At 51.3% G+C, this 21,492-nt stretch overlaps 1 protein-coding gene across 2 annotated transcripts in view; it reads right to left on the reverse strand.

Annotated features, from left to right (window-relative positions):
* The window catches only part of ADCK1 (aarF domain containing kinase 1), a 91,431-nt gene that overhangs the window by 17,728 nt on the left and 52,211 nt on the right, over positions 1-21,492 (reverse strand). For both annotated transcript variants that reach the window (XM_004682049.2, XM_012724310.1), the window contains exons 5-7: positions 17,079-17,237; positions 5,869-6,027; positions 602-718 (exon numbers count right to left, since the gene is read on the reverse strand). In XM_004682049.2, the coding sequence (XP_004682106.1) occupies positions 602-718; positions 5,869-6,027; positions 17,079-17,237 (435 nt within the window). The remainder of the gene's footprint in view (positions 1-601; positions 719-5,868; positions 6,028-17,078; positions 17,238-21,492) is intronic.

The raw sequence follows: 21,492 nt of genomic DNA on the forward strand, positions 1-21,492 counted from the left end.
TGTCTCTGGTGAAGCCTCTCACCCTCCACATCTCTGGCCTGTACCCCAGTTCCGTATGAGTAAATAAATAAATCTTTAAAAAAAAAAAAAGTACAAAGTACGCCTGTGGGGCCCTGAGGCAACCAAGAAGAAAATGGGGTAAGGCCTCCCCTCACTGGCTGCTTCCCCTGAGGCCACAGGGTGGAGACTCAAGTCCTCCCTTCTTTCCTGGTTCTAGGAAGCAAAACCAGTTGCTACTTCTGACCCCTTTTAGCCCAATACCTAGAGTTCTGGGATCAGTAGGAAGATGGGAGGTCAGGAGGAGAGAGGAGGCTGCGCCTGGGTGCCACAGGGCAGAGGACCAAGTACCACTGACTTCGCACCACTGCCCCAAGCCGTGGCTCTGTGATGGCTGGTGCTTGCCCCGGGGCACCGCGCCTGCACCCACCTGTGCACCTGCTCCAGCTTTATGAGATGGGCAGAGGGTCGCACTACATGGCGGGGAGGAGTCTCTGTGCTCTGATGACTGCTCTGCAGCAGCCCTATCTCAAGGCGGCAGGGCCCCCCTGAACGCACGTGCCCTAGCCGGGCACCCTGCCCACACCCAACTCCCTGGTCTCACCTCATTGACATCAATCTTGTTCCTCTCCATGTAGTCTCTGTCATTGACCTGCCCGCCATCCACAAACTCCATGAGAAGGACCCGCTTGGTGGACAGATCCCAGTAGATCCGGGGCACCTGGAATCAGAAAGGGCAGGTCAGAAGGGAAAGGGAGGCGAGGAGCCAGGAGCAAGGGCCACAGAGAAGAGGCCCCCAGGGGGCCTCAGGAGGGAGGGGTGGGGGGGCGGTCTGCTCTGGCTTGGCCCCTAGGGCCTGTCCTCCTGCTTGGGACAAGAGCCTGGCCTCCTGCCCTGATCCTCAGGGACTTCCAGACACTGTGAAGAACCAAAACGAAAACTGGGCCCTGAGGGGAAATGGGCGCAATCCAGCCAGAGCTGGTGCTAAAAGCCATTTCCCATTCTCAGCAGGCCCATGTTAGGCTCCTCACATAAATCTCAACCCTCTGCCCCAAACCATACATCTGTGTGATGGGTGTATTATATGGATATAGCTGGGTAAGTAGTAACTTCTACAGAATGATAAATTTTTAAAGTAGAGAGTCCTGAGTTTTCCCACTCCCTACAAGCACCTTGTGGCAGAGAATGCTAAATCCTAACCTAACACCTAGTCCAAATCCTCCTCCTTCCCAGAGACAAGGAAAAAAAAATACATACTTTCCCTGCCTGCCCTGCAATAGAAGTGACACAGTTCCTTCTGGCTTACGAGACAGAGTGGAAATCTGCTAGGCTTTTATTGTCCTGATAAAAAAGAATGTTTGTAGGCAGTATAACTCTCCCTACCCTTCACTTCCTGCCTTAAGAATGAAAGTGATATCTATCCGGAGTAGCTGCAGTCATTTTGCAACCATGAGGGAAAATCCAAGAAAATCACAAAGTTGTCATTCCTGAGGTTGTCAGACTATTAAGACAGAATCAGCAGGCGGCTGCTGTCTCTTGCCATGTGAGGAAAATAAACCCTTTTTAAGACACTCTAAATTCACTTTAGAGTGAATTACCAGTAGAACACTTACCAGTAGAACAAATGCACTCCTACCTGATAAATTTTCCAACACCTTCTGACTCTCAGAACCCCCAGTAGTCAAGAGAACAGATTTCCCAGGAGTCAGCAGGGGGCCAGTTGCACCCAGGGCGCTGGGCTGCCACACAAATGAGCCGTACCCCTCAGCCAGGAGCAAGGGGCTACTGGCCTTAAGCATGCCACGCTTCCCCCAAATGCGATGGGTTTGTTTCCACTTACAAATAAAGAAACAAGAGCAACTGATCCTAGAATTTTGGGAAATAGGATTTCCCGCACTCCAACCCACAAAACTCAACCAGCTGTAAGAGAACGGCCCTCAAGGCAAGAGACTGGTTTCCTGTTCTAGCTCTGCTAACTTTGTGAGCTTGGCATTCAGTCTTGCTTGGCGTTTTTCCAAAAGTATCCTTAAAAATATGAGTGCAAGTTGTTGTTCATGGCATCCAAATAGAAGGGATAGATTTGGGGGTTAAGCTCTTCCCTGTGCTTACTTGGAAACCAAAGTTTGCCAGTGGGCACCTGGGGTTCTGGAAATGAGCGGTCAGACCCCTACCTGGGTCTGCCTGGGGCAACATGGAAAGCAGCCAGGAAAGCGCCTCAGATGGGAAGAGAAAACCCAAAGGCTGGGGACACTGAGCCCCAGGGGTGTGCTCGGTCTCCCGCCTCCACCTTTCCCCCCACATCTCCCTCCACACGCAACCATTCCAGTCTGATAACTGAATGAGCCTCTTGCTTCTGCTAAGATCTGAAATGGCAGAAATGTCAAACCTAGGAGACAGAGAGGTTTCTCAGGGTGACTCAAGGATGGACTGAAGGAATGTTTACCCAGAAATGGTTGCACAATGCAAACATGTTCCTGCTCAGTGAGGAGCAACTTGACTTGACGAGGGACACGAGATCAACAGGTTTGTCCCTAAATCACCATGTGGGCAGGAGAGGTGGGGGTCATAAGGTGAAATTCACTTTCCCACAACACCAACATTTTCCCATAGTTGCTTCCCCCAACTTCTATCAAAACAGCAAAAGAGGAAAGAAAAATTTCAATGAGGCAATAAGAAGAACCCCAGGGTCACCCCCTGCCAAACAAAAGTAAAGCCTGGAAGGCTATGGCCAAGATACCCACTGACCGCACAGGAAGGGTCATACCCTGGCCAATAGGGCCTCTGGGTTCAGGGTCTACCTCCAGACTCCAGGTGTCCTCTACACTGGACCAACCTGCCCCCAGAACCTGGGCTTCCATTTTGCTACTGTACCTTGTCAACATGCCCATGAAACAGGTCCTGGGTGGTGCCCACCACTCAGGGCCACAGTGTCCCCCCAAGAGGAGCAAAACACAGACCTGCAATCAGACTGTCAGATGGGAACCAAGCTGTGTGACCATGGGGAAGTGTAATAACCTCTCTGAGTACCATTTTCCCCACCTGCAAAATGGTGATGGCATTTACTAGGAAGCAAACTCCCTCAGAGGCCTGGTGCTTAACAGAGCAGCAGACACTTAGCACCAGCCGGACAAACATCAGCTGCCATGCAGCTCCCCAGGTCTTCTGCAAACAACAGGGCCAAGACGTGCCGCCTAGAGGCCCGCACAGAGCAGACCTCGCCCGTAAGTGGTCGTGCGGGCAGAACAGCACAGCAGTCAGCACGCAGGCCTGCAGCCAGGCTGCCTCTGCAGAGCTGCCTCTTCCTGTGCCCCTTCCCAGGAAGTTTCGTAACTCTAGGCAGGAGCCCTTGTCTCTCTGGGCCCCAGCTTCCCCTGGTGATGTGGAGCTAAGAATGGCACCTCCCTTATGGGGGTGTTTCAAAGATTAAAGAGTAAATGCATGGAAAGCACTTTAAAATGCACCCCACACAGTGTAAGCATGTAAAAAACACTATTATCAGTTACCACAGGTACCCCCAGACCCCGCCCGCACAGTGATGAGGGACAAGTCAAGTAAGACCTCGTGTCCTCATGTCAAGTGTCGCTCCTAACCGAGCAAGAACAGGTCTGCATTTTGTAAGCACTTCTCAGCCCCCTCCACAGCAGGGGCGCCCTCCTGAGCCTACCAGGCAAACCCCTCTGTCTCTGTGTTTATAGTCTTACCATTTCAGACCTAATCGTTATTAGCCTTTGAGATTCAGTGGTTCTTCATCTTTGATTCTTAGGAAGCGCTGATGCTTCTCCGAAAGCATGTACATCCTCTCAGAGTGGTCCACAATTTCTGGAGAGTCCTGCTGTTTTACCTGGCACTGAGAAACCCTGGATGGCTCTGCTCAGGTGATGACACCCCAGCCCCCACCCCATACAGGGAACTTCATCTCTCCCAGTTCCGACCCCTGTGGGGGTAAGGCTTCTCCCTCAGGCCCTGCCCCAGCCACCCCTGCTCAATCACAACCCTCAGCGCTTGTCCTGTCTCCTTCCCAAAACCCTCCAGCACGCACACCATGTGAGGCAAACCCACAGTGGCCTGGCCTTGACCGATGGGCCTGGCTGCTTCCTTGCCTCTCCCAGTCTCCCTGACACCACATTTGCATGCAGCGCTTGGCTGGGAGATTTATGGCACAGGACTGAGGTTACGAAACCCCTCTGGAAGATGCCTCGCACGCTGAGAGGTAAACTCTTCGCTGAGGCTTAATGACACACAGATGTTGTGAAGGGGTGCCAGTGTGCAAAACAATCTATCTCCAGTGTTAAGAGCGGAACAAGGTTCACTGTGCAAATGCGCCTTCCATTTGTGCATGTTTAGGCAAAATTAATTACTCAGGAGCCTTAATCCCACCATTGTCTTAGGGATGGTGTGCAGGCTTTGAAGCAGCAGGTCAAACTGTTACATTAATTATTTACCCATTTGGCATGCTCATTTCAAAAATGTGTGTTATTGTTATTATTACATGTCTTGGTCTGCAGACGCTAGTTGGCCCTAACCAGGGGACAATTTTGCTGTTTCCATGGGAACGGTGGAGGAGATGGTGCTGTTTGTCTGGCTCAGAGTTCTAGCTCTGAGGAGCAACCCTGCCGGGGAAGAGACAGCAGAATGTCCTGAGATACGCACCAGTGCCCAGGTCAGAAAAGCTCGGCCATGTGCCCACTCCCCTGCTCTCAGACTGCTGTCTCTGATAGAGGGTGGATGTCACAGGCAGTCAAAGAGACATCCAGCAGACTGTGTACCCCTTGGCACAATCCACACATCTTCGGAGCCCTCTCTGAGTGCCACATTCTGGGTTGAAATTAAATACTTCCTCTTGGGCGCCCACAGAAACATCCACAGTCACTCTCCAAAGGTGACGATCTGCACTGTAACTGCAGCAGCCCCAAGAGACAGAAAGTCTTCCCAGGCTGGCACCAATCATCTCTTTTCCATAGCAACCCCCCCTACCACCAAAACCACCATCAGCTCCTAACACAGCAACAGGCTTAGGAAAGGCCGGTACAAGTGGAATGAGGGGATGGGCGGCGGGACTGACTACGCTGCCTGGAGCACATTGAAGACCCCACCGCGTGATGCTAGGGTGCTGTCAGTACTGCCTGAGAGAGCCAAGTTTCCAGTGAGTTGGTGGTGGGAACTTGAAGGCCGAGGCAGGGTGAACAGATCTAGTCTGCATGTCTGGATGGACTCACAGAGGTTCCATGTCTATCATGGCGGCCAAGGAAAAGCCAGTCACAACACTGGGGACTTCTACACAGGCTGGTTCCGAACTCACTCAAAGAGCTCAGGTCACCAGGGCGCCACCTCCCATCAAAACCAATGTGTGGCAACCCCACAGCTATGGCTTCTCCTCCCATGGACTAAGATTTACAGGTGAGCGATGCGAACACACTCCCAGTCACCCCGTCTCTGTGAATCCACCCAGAGAGCAGGACGGTTCTTTTATCTTGTGCTGCGCAACTGGGTGATGTTGTGTATTGTAAGCCTGACCCCATCTTCCCCATAAGCCCTGTAAATTTTGCTGTATGATTCTGCATAAACACATATGCCGTATAAATAGCAGAACTCACTTATATTAAATAGACAAATAGCATAATCTATAGAAAATGTTAGAACGGTGCCCGAGTTCAACAGTTTGAAATCGCCACCATCAAAAGTGCTCGTGTGCATCACCAAGGGGAACTCATTCAACACCCCTACCCCCACCCGAGAAAAGACCCCGAAGGAGCTGCTCCCTTCCTGTCCTTTGAGGAGGCAGGAAGGGGAAAAGGGGCGCTCAGGACTGGAACAGGTCCTCCCCGGTACTCTTCTGCCAAACCACCATGCCCCATGGCCCTGTCCCTCTACCTTTAAGAAGTCAAAGTGCTTGAGCATCTGGGCCACTTTCTCGGCATTTCTTCCTTCATTGAGGAAATCCAGTTCCAAAGGCAGGTTCTTCTTGGCCTCATCCACCAGCCACATGAACTCAAACTCTGGAAACAGCTGCTTCACAGCCAGGACGAGCACCTGAAATCCACCAAGCACCCCATCCATCAGCAAGGGAGATGTGTCCCCCGCCAGGTCGGGGACTTGACAACTCCCCGGGCTGTGCAAGGGGTGAGGAGGGAAACTGCCCGTCTCTGTATTCTAAGTCCAAGATGATAACAACTCTGGAAATTAGGGTTTCTCCCACATCCCAAAGATATGCGTGTTCAGGTCACAAGTGTGTCGAAATAGTCCCAGCAGGGGAGAGTATAGCATGGGAGTGCATGCACCCTGCAACAGAAGGTGGGGCTGGTTCCTGTCTTTCACCGCAAGCTGCCAGGAGAACTGGGAAAAACAGGTTTGAAACTAAATGAATAGAAATGGTTGTTTGCTGTTAAAAGTGCGTTGGGTCTTTGGAAATTTGATGAGGCTTTGTGAGAAGAAATATACTGTAAGCTTAACTCACTTATGTCAATGAGCCCACATCAAACTGCTTTTTCCTTTTTTTTTAAGATTTATTTATTTATTCGTACAGAACTAGGATACAAGCCAGAGGTGCAGGGGTGGCGAAAGGCTTCACCAGAGACAGAGTGGGGAGCACAACAGGCAGATTGATGAAGTGCACTGCTGAGGGGAGCAGCGGGCGGGTCAGGAGAGGTCTGCCATGTCATGTGGGTCAGCTCCAGGGTGGGGATCGAACTTGCACTGAAGCAGCTGTGGCCAGCTTCCAGTGTTGCATCCTAACCCACTGGGCCACCAAGGAGGGCCCCAAACTGGTTTTGTTACCTGCAGTTTCATTGAGAGTTACAGTTTCCAAGAGCCCATGCAGGTGTGAAGTGAGGACAGACTGGGCTCACAGCACTACTGCCTCAGTCTGCACAGCAGCTCCGGGAGGTGGCCCAACACGCATCCCTGTCACCCCCTCTTACAGACGAGGAAGCTGAGGTTCTAAGAGAGCAGATGATTCTCCCAAATGTGCCTAGCAAGGAAGTCTGGGGCCAGAATTTGCCTTGGGTGTACCCAGTCCCCGAGCTTTGCTCTGAGGCACAACCCTCACTGCTGCCTTCCCTGCTCCCAGGCTTGTCTGAGCCTACTCTCAAGCACGGAGAGGGCCCTGCCACAGGAACTGTGTCTCACTTATTTCTTAAGCTGTTCTGTTTGGATCAAAGAAATTAAGTTAAGAAACAAGGCTGCTGGTGGCGAAGAGGTTAATGTCGGCACCATAAGCCATCACCAGCCACTGCAGCATGAGTTCAGTTCCCCAGCCAAGGAGCTGATCCACATGGAGCAGCAGACCTCTCCTGACCCACCCACCGCTCCCCTCAGCAGTGTATTGCAGTAGTTCTGCCTGTTCTGCATCCCACTCTGTCTCTGGTGAATCCTCTCACCCCACACCAACACTCTGGCCTGTACCCCAGTTCTAGTATGCATAAATAAATAAGAATAAATCTTTAAGAAAAAGAAATAAAATAAGGCTGGGTAAGACAATAGGAATGAGAGATAAGAGATTAGACCAATTGGAATGAAAAGTTCAGTGTTTTGGCAATTCTTCCAGATATGATGGGAAAAAAAAGGTCTCTTAGAAGAGTCATCTAGAATTTCATCTGTCAATTTAATGATGTGGAATTAAGAAGCACCACTGGCAGAGGATAAGAGCCCAGTGTCATCTGCAGAGCCCCCACGCTGAGCAGGGACATGGATCTGGGGCAGCCCCACCCTGGGGCTCTGGGTCTGAGAGCCTCGCAAGGTCACAGCAGGTGTCTGTGCAGTGGGTGGGTAAGGGGGGCAGGGGGCGTGGAGGGCGAGGCCTGCATTCTGGGAGGGGAGCACAAGGGACAACGCCCCTCTCTCCTATAAGTGCTGGTGTTCAAAGTCAGGTCTGGGCCCCCCCCCCCCGACTGTTGCTCCTAGTACTTCCTGGCATCAATTACAGTCTAAGTTCCCTGAGAACACCCATCTCCATCCCTGGCTACAGAAGAGCAGCCATGAGTAAGAGAATTCAAGACCCCTGGCCCACTGGCACTAAGAGCCCTTTCCCATCTGCCATGGGCTGAGCGTTTGCATGTCCCCAGCCCCAGTGTGAATGCATCTGAAAGTGGAGTTTGGGGGAGGGTGTGAGGTTTAAATGAGGTCATGAAGGGGGGCACCGATGATTGGATGTGTCCTTCTAAGAAGAGGAAGAGAGCAAACAGAGCCCACTCTCTGTCATGTGAGGACCCCTGAGGAAGGTATCTGCCTACAAGTCAGGAGGAAAGTCCCCTCACCCACCCCCGACCTAACCAGAAATCAAATCAGTCAGCACCACGCTCTTGGATTTCCAGCCTTCAGAACAATGAGAAAGAAATGTGTTGTTTAAGCCAGCTAGCCCATGGCATTTCATACAGTAGGTGAACTAAGGTACCATCCATCTATGCAGAAGGACTCAGCCCCAGAGACAACCCTGGCTTACGCTCCCTTTCGTCCTGGCCTGTGATATTCTGCTCAATGCCGTGTTAGATGTATGCGATGCCGAAGGAAGAAAACTAAAGCAGGGCCATTCACCCTATGTCCTGGGTGATGTACTAGAAATCATTCTAAAAGAATCACCACTCGGGGCTATTATCCTCAATTTCTATCAAAACCCATTTTAATTACATTTGGCTGCAGTCTAATTTCTGTGAAGTCTTGTCTAGCCTTTCACAGACTAGACCTGTGACCTTATGATAATCGATTTAGTTTATGTTTTGCTTCTGTGGGTGTCACATGAAACTAGAAGGGAGAGGTGGCAGCAGCGAGGCCTGATGGCATCTGTCAGACCCAGGCACCTGGGTGCAGCCGCCAGACACTGCATCTCGTCCCGTGCCCTCCGATGCCACCCAAGGGATGAGAGCAGGTGCACAGGAAAAAGGCACTGCTCGGCCTGGGCCTAGGACCACAGGCCATTGCGGCATCTGAACTCCACCCTTGGGGTTCAGGCAAGTAATCTCATAGGAGACGGTTCCAGCCCAAGTCACAGGGATTCTCACCCAAGAGACACAAGAGAAGGAGCCAGAGTGAAAGTCACTCATTTGTTCAACCAATTTTACTGATCACCTTCTAGGCAATTACCCTGGGCCAGGTGTGGGTAAATGCAGGGAGCCAGGGGTAGCCTAGCGGGGTCTATTCATGGGGCTGAGGCTTCTGGCCAACCAGTAACTCCTCCTTAATTGTATGGTCACTGTTATATTTGTGAAATTTTTAATCATCACTAATAGCCCATAGCATTGAAAGGCATTTTTAAGATCTCTCTGTTACTAATCAATTATATAATTATTCATTAGTCGTACTGTTGGTTATTAATACCTAATGTCATTAATCATAAAAAGATTTTATTGATTGATATTAGTTGCTAATAACTAATGAGTAATGATTGATATTAGTTGCTAAGAATTAATTAGTAAACTAATTTATAACCAAAAACATTACACCACTCGTAAAATGGCTTCGGAAGCCTTCTGTGGGAGGTAGGTGAGTCACTCCCATGGTTACATTAAGATTTGAAGGCCTGGCCCTCCATGGTAGCACAGCAGGCTTAAGCGCAGCACTGCAAAGATGACCTCGGCCACTTAGGTGCTAGTTCGATCCCCGCCCCAGAGGTGACCACATGGCGCGGCAGACCTCTCCTGACCCGCCGCTGCTCCCCTCAGCAGTGTACTTCATCAGTCTGCCTGTTCTGCTTCCCACTCTGTCTCTGGTGAGTCCTCTCACCACCCCTGCACCTCTGGCATGTACCCTAGTTCTGTATGCATTTAAAAAAAAAAAAGATTTGAAGGTCTGTTTGCAAGGAAGTTGGTGGGCCTTAACTCTACAAGGTCTGCAACTTGAAAACTTGATGCCAGCTAGGAAGTCCAGAAAATGTAAAAATTCACATAATCTTGTACACCATTTATTGAGTTTACCAACCTCCAGAACTTCAAGGGGGTGGGACAGGGGTCAGAGATAAGAGTTGCTTGGTCCAGGTCTAAAATGTTTTGAGCTGCTGCCATTTTAGACTTTTCTTGACTGAGGATAATAAAATAAAACTCAGTTTACCTTCTGTTTCATTCAATTCTCTTCTGAAGACACTGCCATAAGTACATTCACTAGAGTTTTTCTTTTTTGACGAGATGCAATCAACTAAAACAGGTGTTTGATATCAACTTGACTTTTTGATTTTTCTCCCAAAATGTGTGTTCTCCATAAACTTCCTCCAACAGCTAATGTTTTCACCATTGCCCAATGCACATTCAACACTCTGCAGATGTTTACTGAATACTCATGTGAATGAATGAGTGAATGAATAAATGAATGAACAAATAAACATTTCAAAGGGTTTGCCCTCTCCCCATCTGTCTATCTCCCAGAGATAATTATATGTTCACATCTGTGTTATCTAAATGGATTAAGTTTTCTGTTTCTGAGGTTTGGGTGGAAAAAGAATTACTACTGCTGAATATTCAGGAAACAGTTTCAGGATGCCTGAGAATTTCCTACTTCATCTGGAATTTACAAGCCAATCAAAGTATAGAGACCAATGAATACTTCAAGGTAGAATGTGACTTTTCTTCACCTATAGGGTCACTAGAGGCTCTCAGGAGGAAATGGCTCGGAGGAGGAAAAATCAATTGTGGGCACACAGAAATATAATGGGAAAATTGAGGGTCACCTAAAAGTTTGAAAACTTGAGGTTGCTATTTGTAATTGCAAAACCAAAAAACAAAAAAAGATGGAGAAGAGACAGAAGAGTCATTATTTGTCCCCATGACACGTATGTCCTCGCTGCTTCCTCTGCTTGTCCACTTCGCTGAGAAGGCCAGTTCCAGGAAGCAAAGCACTGTTCAGGGTCACAGAGCTTGTTATTTCAAATGCAGGACTTGGACCCAGGGGTTTGCTGGGTTTTTTGGTTTTTTTCCTTTCTTACTTTACACAGCCCTGGCTCAAGCAATACATTATTGAACAATACAATAGAAAGCTTGAGATAAGGTATAAAAAGAGCTTTGTAAACTGTAAAATGCAGCTGAAATGTGAGTTACTGTTATCAAGTTATTATATATTATAAAAGAAATAATGTTCTATGGGAAAACAGCGCTCTAAATAGAATGCCTGCACGGATCGGAACTGGCAAAAATGGATGTTCGACAAGGATCGAAAACCAATCCAGAGTGATGTAAATAGCTTGCTGTTCGTGGGATTTATCTCTGTTCTGATAAGTTATTAAAGTACACACTTTTTAGAAAACAGAATTACAGTGGGTAGAAAAGCTTCCATGGGATGGTCTACATCTCTGGGAGGTTCAAACATATTTTAAAAAATAAAATCAGTCGCTGGATTCTGTGCCAACACAAATATTACCTAGCCACCCACTCTTCCATCAACACATTCAGAAAAGCAGCAAGATGACAGACAGCATGCACTGGAAATGTTGTTCAGAAAAGTCAAAAACATGACTGTCACAGGTCTTTATTTTTAGAGACCCTGCATGGGCAGGATGACAACAAACAGTGGATCAGATTCTGGGCTCAGACCAGAGTCCCACCCAACTCGACCGAGCCTGGAGACGGTGGCCCTGGGGGGCCTGGTTCCTGCCCATGAGTTCGAGTCTTCAGGGGATGACAGAGCAAGAAGGTGCTGGTCATGAATCTCAGAAGCTTGAACCATAGCAGGGAGTGACTCAGCATGGAGCGATTAACACCTGAGGGTTACAGTCTTCCCAGACAACCTGCGTCCCACCTGCTCTCACACAGACCCAGAGACGCAGCTCGCTCAGCAGCCCTCCATGAGTGCAGGCAAAGCCAGCCCGCAGCAGACAGATGGACGCTGCCTTGTCACTGTACCTCTTCCTGCTGAATCACTGTTCCAATCCCTGGGCCCAGTCAGTCTGACTCTGGACAGCCACTCAAATCAATAAAAGTCACTGGCTGTGCATCTGGAAGTAGAGTTGCCCCAACTATTCAAAAGAGAGTATCAGGTGATAATGACAAAGCTAAAAAACACCCTGTGCTTTGCCTTTTGCTTTTGTGCAAAGTCACCAATGCCTTTAAATTCATCAGGCACCATGTACTGAGATCAGTCTGCACATCTCTGCTCCCATGCAGCAGGCTACCCCAGAGACTGTCTCTGTCCCCCCAAAGAAGGATTCAGCTGGTGGGAGACACAAGACACTGTGTTGGCACATGCTCCTGATGCCACCCCAAAGGCCACCTCCCCATCTTCCCGTGCACCTGTCATGCCCTTCAAGGAAGGCAGGCCTTGGCCTGAGAGTGAATCATGACTGGACTAAGCCAGTCAAAGTGGCCTCACATCTCTTGCCAAGATTGAGTGAGGTTTGGGCATGTGGCCTCACTTCTGGCCAAACAGAACTGATCTGGTGTCTGGATGTCGCCTACTTGTAACAGCAGGAACGGCTGCAGCTGTTTTGGAATCTGGAGGCACACTACCTTAGAAGGGCAAGCCAGGAGGCCGAGACAGAGCAGGGGAAGGTCCTTAAAAATCACAATAAGGTGCTAGAAGAACCTTGGGTCCGCTGATGCTTCTTCCAGAGGTCTCAAAATGAGAGCTAATATAGGCTGGGACTATTCATAGCACTTGCAGATGTTGTTCTGATGCCTAAAGCCAACTGATACAACCAGTAGTCCCCTCTTCAGCCTCTAGTCTCACGCCTGTGGATCTCTTCTTCTAGCAGATACATGCTTGGACTTGTAAACTCGTCCCAAACCGCAAACTTGCAGAGGTCAAGCCTATCAGTCACTCTCTCTCCTGTATGAAGCACTTTACTCAATTGTCTTCCTTCCCAGACCAACCTGCCATCAGTCATAGGATAAGAGAGGTCAGAGAGACATTAGTGGGCAGCGGGAGAGAAGCAGGGGGCCCGTTGTACCTGGAGTGGCATGAAAGAAAGCACCTGCAGGTGAAGCAGAAAAGGAGCGAAGGCAGCCCTGATGCCCCTGCAAAAATCACTCTTCTCCTGCCAAGCACACCTAAGGGGTTACAGTTGTCATTTCTGAAACCAAGACACCGTCTTGAGTGTGCACTCAAGGAAAAAAAACAACAGAAACTTCATTTCAAATATCCAGTAATATGAGCTTTCCAACTGAGTTCTTAGTTTTAGAGCAGAGAGGGGTGACCAGACAGTGGCAAGATCAAGTCAGCCAGATGGGACAAGAGACCACGCCCAAGGAGAGGGCGGTGCCACCAGTATGTCCTTCATGCCAATGGTCCATAGAGCTGGTGACCTCGGGTCTCCTTGCCAGCTTCTCCCCTCAAAGAGGTGGGTGTGGGTCTCTGACCTGCCCTGTGGTCACAGCCCTCACGCTCTCAGTCACCAGGAAGGAGCCACGTGTCCTCTGCACACGGCCGCTAAGCTGTACTTCCCCAAAGCAGCATCTGAATGATGCTTATCTCGGGGAGGAAAACGCCAGATCGCTGTCACTGCTATTGCTGCAACTGTCCTACAGCCGCCACCACTTCGGGAGCCAGCGAGGGGCTGAGCAGAGAATGGGCACCAGCTGCCCTCCCCACCCAAGAGGAGTCTGCTGCCAGGCAGAGGCAGGCCCCCACCTGACCCAGGAGGGTTGCTGGGTCTCAGGACACCCAGAGACTGCTGAGACCTCAGTTCACTCCCAGCTATGGCTGCTCCACAGGCACCAACAGGCGCGCCAGAAAACAGGTTTCCCTGTGGTGCCCAGGGATACTCAGACCCTAATCCCGGTCAGCTGCCTTTCCCGGGCATGCAGCAGCTCTTCCAAACCTTCACCCCCGCCTGGAGCCTCCAGTGCCACCTCCTACCCCTCATTCTCAGCAGATGGTCTTGCCTCCCACTTCAGAGAAAAAATAGAGGCTATCAGGCTGGAACAACTCCGCTGCCCACTTTCCCTCCCCCTCCCCCCCCAGCCCCCACACACTCATCTGTGCCCAGCCTCGCCACCTTCCTCTGATCTCAAAGTAAGAGCTGATCAAAGACTAACGTGTTCACTTGTGTCCTCGGAGGCGCAACCCCGTGAGTCTCCTGGACCTGATCTAGCAGTTACTTCTCTCTCCTGAATGCCCCTAGCCCGCTGCTTTTCCCCCTCTCCAAGCCTGCCCACCCCCTCCCAGCCTCAATCCTGTGCTCTGCTCTAACCGCCCTCCTCACTCTCCACCACTGTCTGAGGTGAACCATGAAAAGAGTATTCTAGGTAACTGGCCCCAGTTCTGGGGTCTCCGTTCTCTTCCACCCACCCCACTCTCACCGCTCTTCCAAGAACATGCCAAAGCCAAAGGCCCCTTTTCAGAACTTCACAAATCTGATCTACAGTCATTCAACAACATTGCGTGACCCTGACAGAGTCTATTTCCCCAAGACAGCAACAATGTCTCCCATTCTAAGTCTTCTAGAACCATGCCACTAGGGGCTGCCATCTCAGGCGCCATCAACAGGGCCCAGAAGTACACCGCTGGGGTGTACTCCCAGGCCGCTCCTCCCAGGATGCTCCTCCTAGCAGCCAGCCGCCACGATGAGGAAGTGCAGGCCCAGAGATGCTGTCCAGGAGGGGGACGCAGGCCTGGGCCACAGCCGCTTAAGTCCCAGCCAACAGCCATGGACTCGCCTGACACACGAGTGAGCGCCTGGAAGCAGGGTGTCCAGTCCGGCAAGCCACCCCAGCTGGCCCTCCTAACACAGGGGACCCTCCGTGCTGCGCCCCCCAGACTGCAGGTCCATGAGCAAAACACACAACCATGCTGACATGACTCCACTGTGCTTGAGGTGGCTCATGCAGCTCAGACAGCGCCCAGGATGCTCTGCGTGACAGTTTTCAGGGGATACAGCAGCATCCTGTCGTGGTTCTCCTCCAACGGGCCTCCTCAGTTCCCTCCAGGACCTCGCCCCCCAAAACACACTCCCAGGTGCCAGTGCGGATGCCCCTCACAGGGCTTTCCTGGCATGCACACGCCTGGGTCACGCACGTGTCTTTTCTCCCTCTCTCCCCTGTTCTCTCTGTCTGGGACCTTTGCTGATTCTCTCAACACTCCCCCAGACTGAGTTATCACCCGTCTCCTTGCTGACACACCCGAAATCCGTATGTCCAGCCTGAACTGCAGAGGGGTCCTGGCCCGAAAGTCTGCCTGCAATCTCTTCCTCCCCCTGGCTGCTCCACTGTCCATTTCACTTTGCTCTGACCTACATCCCAACCTCTTTGCTCTCAGAAGAAACTACATTTCCCAGGCTCCCTTGCAAATAGGCTAGTAGGTTAACCAATGGGCAATGCTCGGGGATACCAGGATACTGGGGGACAGGAGTTAAAAATCTGCTGCTCCAGCAACTCCCATGGCCCAGGTGACGGGCCCAACACCTGCAAACCAGCTCCCAAGGGCCAGTCCCGGTGGCGTGGCTTCCACCACGAGTTCCTAGCTCCCAAGCCCCAAAGAGCTGCATCTTTTCTTGGTCCCTCCACCTGGAGGGTGGCAGTAGCTTCCTGCTTCCTCTTGGGAACTGCCTCACCATCCCACCTGGCTCTCAGTAATCCCATCTCCCGTGGACCCCATTTTGTTCTAAATTCCTCTGAAATACCTACAGTGACTCTTTTTTGACCAGCTGCTTCCTGACTGATAGACCTGGTTAGAGGCACCCAGGCTGAATCATTTCATCCAGGAACCAGAGACCTGCTTTCATCTCCTCCTCCTCCTCAGTCCTCCAGCAGTTGCTGGAGCCAGGTAAAGCAGGTCACCAAGTCCTGATGAGTCCACCCCGAGCCCGTCCCTCCCCTCCGCTCCAGTTACGCCGCCTTGGTTCACGGCATGTCTCTCTCAGACCAGTGCAGCGTCCCTGCAATTAGTCTCCCTGGCTACCATCTCTGCCTTCCGATACATCCTCCAGACTGCCAACAGATTTTTATTTCTAATGCACATCTGATCATGACATTCCCCTGATTAAAATTCTTAAATGGTTCCCCACTGACTACAGGAAAAAATCAAATGCTCAGTCCACAGTAAATACGCACTTGCTATGTATATGCCATTCTAGTCTTCCCTGGAAGGCAAGACACCCTCCGCCCCCGTGTGTCCTGCCTACCTGCCCTGCCTCCCACCCCAGCTCACACCACCTGAGCTAGCTGAAGTCCTCCCAGCACACCTGGATCCTCTAAGACCTGGGTCCTTTGCACAGGCCCAGCGCCCCAGCCCTGCCTGCTGTCCCTCGGACTCTTCAAGTGTCCACTCAAACTCCAGCTCCTGAGTGAAGCCCAATAATGACCTATCGGCCCCGCACAGCACCACAGAGTATGAGCCAAGCCCCCACTGGCCGCTCACGGCCCATTGTGGGTCTGCGTGCAGACCTGTCTCTTCCACGATACAGGCGCTGCCTGAGATCACGCTCACCACTCCCCCAAACCCAGCTCCCACCAGGGGCTGGAGCCCTTGCCCCCGGCCCAACCCCATGAGTGTCATGCAGTTTCTTGAAAGTGAGTGAAAAGAATAAACTCCGAGTCCAAAGTGAGGAAAGTCCGAAGAGGAAAAGGAGGAAAGGGGCATGCTGGGCTGACCTGTGAGGGGTGCTGGCTCCCCTGTGCTGGGACTTGGGGGGGAGCGGGTACTGAGCCCATGCTGCTCCCCTGTCTCCAATGTTCCAGACACGGAGCGAGAAAAGGGCCACTCCCCCCAGAGCTTTCCCCAGGGCCATTGTGGGCAAGCAAGTTCGTTCATGCAAAACAAGTAGCAGGCAAGCAAACAATATGCAGAAGCATTTCTCTGTGATTGGCTTGTCTGTCGTTTTCACATCCCTTGGTTGACCACATGCTGCCTTTTGCTATTTGTTAACAAATCAATATGCAACTTGTTCTATGTCCCAAAAAAACACCTTTGGTTGGCCTCGTTTCAACAAGACTTGAGGTCCCCTTGACCCCAGCTGCTGGTCAGCATGTGCCAAGTCAGTCCCCAGGAGCAAACGAGAGAAGTGCTGGACCCAGGTGACCTGTGGGCATGGCACCGCGAGACACCTCCCTTGCCCTGGTCCTCTCCCGCCGCTGCTCACGCCACACGCCACCCACTGCCACAAACCAGCTTTGGGGGACTGTCTGGATCCCAGGGAATACAAAATGAAGGAGAGAGGGGAAGGCTCTCACCTCCATCAGAAGAATGTCCTTGGAGCTCTGAGCCTGCACCTTTGGGTGCTGGACCTTCACAGCCACTGTGCGCCCATCATGCAGCACCGCCTTGTGGACCTGGGCAAGGGAGGCAGCCCCCAGAGGGGTGTCATCGAAGCTCACAAACAAATCGTGGATCTGTCAAGAATAGAGAGAGGACAGGGCTGCTGAGAAGACACTGAAATTCCTTGAGATGGGCCAGAGGATGGGCCAGAGCCAGCCAGGCCTGACGGCCCCACGGAGACTTGCTGCTCTGGGTGGCGTGTACTGGCCAGTGCTGGCCTGCGGGGCTCGAGAGTCACACTAGGAGCGTGGGGGGCTTGGCCAGCACCCAAGTGTGGAGACCTTGCTTGCATACATGAGCGCACAAGCCCCTCTGTGCAGGGCCAAGAGCACTGCCCAGAATGTTCGGAACTACACTTCACCCCTTTCAATTATCCACCAGTGTGTATCTGGGAGTTTCACCTGTGGGTGATCGAAAGTTAACAGAACCCGAGTCCCAGGCAGCACAAGGGATCAGATGTTCCAGTTCGATCGCCTGGGATGCTCAGAGAACATGGGGCTGGAAGCTCCACCCCCAGCACCCACCTTTTGTTCCCTCCAGAAGTCCCCAAGTCCATTCTCAGCCACCCAGGAGGGGCCCTAGGGATGCCGGCCAGAGCCTTGCATTTGGTCCTCCCACCTGCAGCGCCCCCCAAAGGTGACCTCGGGCAGACACCCAGTCCTCTCTGTGCCTTCCTCCTCCGTGAAATGGAAAGGATGCCTCTTCCTCTTCGTTTTCTCTTCCCTTCTTCCTCCCTCTCCTCCCTCTTAGAAATGCCATGCCAATTATCCTGAAGGAAAAATTCTTTAGAACTTGAGTGGTCACACCTACATAGTCCAGATATATTCTACCAGATGGGAAGGAGGTCCCCAAAAGCCTCTTGCAGGATTGGCCAAGGCTAAAATTCTCCCCCTCCATTCCTTAAAGCCCCTGAATAGCCTCACAGTTCTAGGAGGTCCAGACATTCACACAACACACACACACACACACGTGCACGCACATGTCTAACCAATCCCATGCCTGTCCCTCTTCACATCCCCCCATGCAGAAGCCCATCCCACCGTGCCCCCCCTTTTCCCTTGCCCCCACTTCTGCAGCAGCCTCTCTGTCCTAGCCCTGAGCCCCTCTCCCCCACCTGGACTTGAGAAGTCACACGACCCACGGCCACCACCCCACCCCCTGTTGCTAGGCTGCACCGTCACTTTGTTAATCTCATCTCATAAATCACTCTCTCCAGCTCTGTCATCATTTTTGTGGTTTTTCACTAAACTCCATCTCATTTATCAACATTCTGCAGAGGCCAAAGGTCCAGGCAACGTGAGGCGGGCCTACCCTTCTCTGCCACGGGGGATGGGTACAGATTGGCTTCCCTGTCCTCCTTCCTCACTGGGTTATTTGTGCCCCCAAGAACACCCCAAAGAAGTATGAATTTCATCCCTTCTCCTCTCCCTCACTGGGACAGGGACCCACAATTAGGAAGAGGGCATAGCTCGAGCAACGTTCCCAGCCACTACATCATGAAGCCAACACTGAGTACCTCTGGAAACCCACAGACAGTTCCAGAAGGAGCACCAAAGAGGACATTTTCTGGAGCACAGCTGTGAACTCAGACCTTACCTCCCGGGCAGCTGAAATGGCCCAATTTTCCCCCTGCAAAGGGATGGAGTGGGTGGGGGCATCTGACCCCACACCAAGCCTCTGCTGGCTCCTGGGAACATTTGCTCATTCTCTGCAGACACGTGTCTCCAAGTCAGTACCGGTGCAGGGAGGTCAGAGTCCTTCCTCGCAAACAAGAGAGTGACGAGGCATCAAACAGGTCTGTGGGGCCAGGAGCATGGAGCGTGGAGGAGGAAAGAAAGGGTCAGGCAGCGAATTCCACTCTCCCAGTAAGAGGAAGCCTGCGCTGCTTGATCCTCAGGGATAGCCTCCCATGTCCCCCTGCCTGATGAGGGGGTGAGGGGGTCCTGAGACACCACCTAAGCCCAGCTGTCAACTCAGTGCCCTGAACAAGACCCGAAGGACATGCCCAAATCCCCAATTTGACCAGAGAAACAGAGGCATGGAAAGGAGAGGTACCACACCCCAGGCACAGGCAGATACCCCATTGTACCCCCACCTCTCCCATTCCCCCCCATAGCTATCCTCTACCTCTCTCAGAAAGTCAATCACACACTTACACCCTCCGTGCATACACACAAACACCCAACAATAATTGATTGCCAGTGGATGTTCCTAGCTGGCTTATAAAAAAGGTAATTAAAGATTGGTGCTGCAGCCTGTAATTAAATATGAATAAAGTATCTCTAAATGGAACCTTGATTCAAAGTGTTCAGTGGAAATACTTTATGCTGATAGATAGTAAGGACAAATAGACCCTGTCCCAAAAGCAGAATTATACCCCCATCCAGCTGACACAAATGCCACCCCCCTGCCAACAGGCCTGTACCCCCAGTCCTTTCAGCAGAAGGCATTAGCAAAAACAAAGGGCAGCATTTGCAGCAATTAGAGTCCAGCCGGGCCTTCCCTGCCTCCAGGCCCCCAGAAACCTGGCTCTCTTCTGAGCTTTCTTTCCGGGTTCCTTTTTTTCCTCTGGGTCTGGCAGTAAAATCAATTAAGTAAAACAACTACGTTTTAAAATGACTAGTTATGTGCTTTTTAATTACCGTCGGCACATGATTCAAATATATCGATGTCCTTGCTGAGAAAGGAAAAAATAATCAGGCAAAAGTTTCTTTGCATGGTATGTTTTTTTTTCTTTCTTTTTTTCAAGGTGTGTGTTTGTATATAAAGGTAAAGGGGGGTGTGTAATTGATTGTTTTTTTATGATCAGGAAAACATCTCAAGGGCAAGACATGGGTCATCCTCTGGGAGCTTTGAAGCCCAGAGGTTGGGGCTGGCTTCGGGTGAGGTCAAGGACTCTGGAAACCCCATGAAATCACACCCAGCACAGAACCAAGAGCAGATTCTCCAGAAAGTGAGCGGGACAGATTCCCACAATGGGCAATGTCTCCAAAGTGCCATGTGAGCAATCAAACACTGGCCCACATTATCTGGCCCCCAATAAAGAGACAGGAAGTCAGGAGCTTCTGGAAAAACCAAGGTGTGACTCCTGGGGCATTTTTGCTTGAGTGTCTTGGCCAGTCCCCCAAGAGCATGTGGTTTACCAGTCACAGGATGGGGGGTGTCCTCAGCTCTCAAGGTGGTCCAGTTTGAAATACTCCATTCTATTGTCCCTCGCTCACTCACAACAGACCTATTCTGGCATAGAAGCTGCATCACCATAAGACTATGCTCTAAAGCCCTGAGTTGTACAGCTGCAGAGGAAGATGGGAGCCTGCCTCTAGGCAGGCAGAGACGGGCCTGGATGCCAAGGCCAGGCAGTTGCCACTTAAGCTAGGGAGACTGCCCAGCTCACTCCAGGAAGGTTACCATGGCATCAGCAGCAAGCATCTGGCTCTCGAGTTCTTGAGATAGCCCTCTCCACCCCTGGTGGGGAGTCCACTTCCATCCACTGCAGCCTGATGGGGAGAGGGACAAGTTCAGGCTAACGGCATGGATGGAGTGAAACTCGCCCACCCCCAGCCCAAGGTGAAAGACAGCTCTCTCTAGCTAGGACCCTGCAAAACACTGACCACTGCCTTGACCAGAAAACCCACCATAACCTCTTCACCTTCCCCTCCTCAGACACCATTTCTGGAGTCCTGCCTCAGGCACCCCTGCATCTAACAACTGCCCTTCCAGCTGACACCCCATTTTGCTGCAATCCCTGCTGCATGCCTGGCTTTCACCCACCTCTCCAGGGTCATTCCTGTATCTCATAGTGACAGCAAACTGCTAGCACTTTTGCTTTCATTCCCTCTGGGAGGTTTTAAAATATGTTCATGAGCTTTTAAATACTCCTTCCTTTAAGAAGTGGCGTCTCCCCCCATCCTGACCCTAATGACTTGCTTCTAACAAACAGCATGGTGGCGGAAATAGAGTATGTGACTTCCGTGGGGGCCTGAAGAGTCATAGTGGCATATTCCTTGCCCTCTTGGATCACGTGCTCGGGAGGAAATGAGCGTCCATGTCACGGGATGTTCAAGCAGCCTGTGCACAGGTCCTGTGGTGAGGGATCAAGGCCTCTGACAAGAATGAGCCATCTTGGAAGCACATCCCTGCCCCACTTGGGTCTTCCGATGACTGTGGCCCCAGGAAACATCCTCACTGCCACCTCATGACAGGTTCTGATCCAGAACCATCCTGCAAGTCACTCAGAATTCCTGACCGACAGAAAGTATTAGCTATCAAATGCTTGTTATCTTAAGGCACTAAGTTTGGGGGTAATTGGTTACGCAACAATAGCAAGTA

Source organism: Condylura cristata, unplaced genomic scaffold, assembly GCF_000260355.1.
Source record: "Condylura cristata isolate star-nosed mole 26May11 unplaced genomic scaffold, ConCri1.0 scaffold00013, whole genome shotgun sequence".
NCBI lineage: Eukaryota > Metazoa > Chordata > Mammalia > Eulipotyphla > Talpidae > Condylura > Condylura cristata.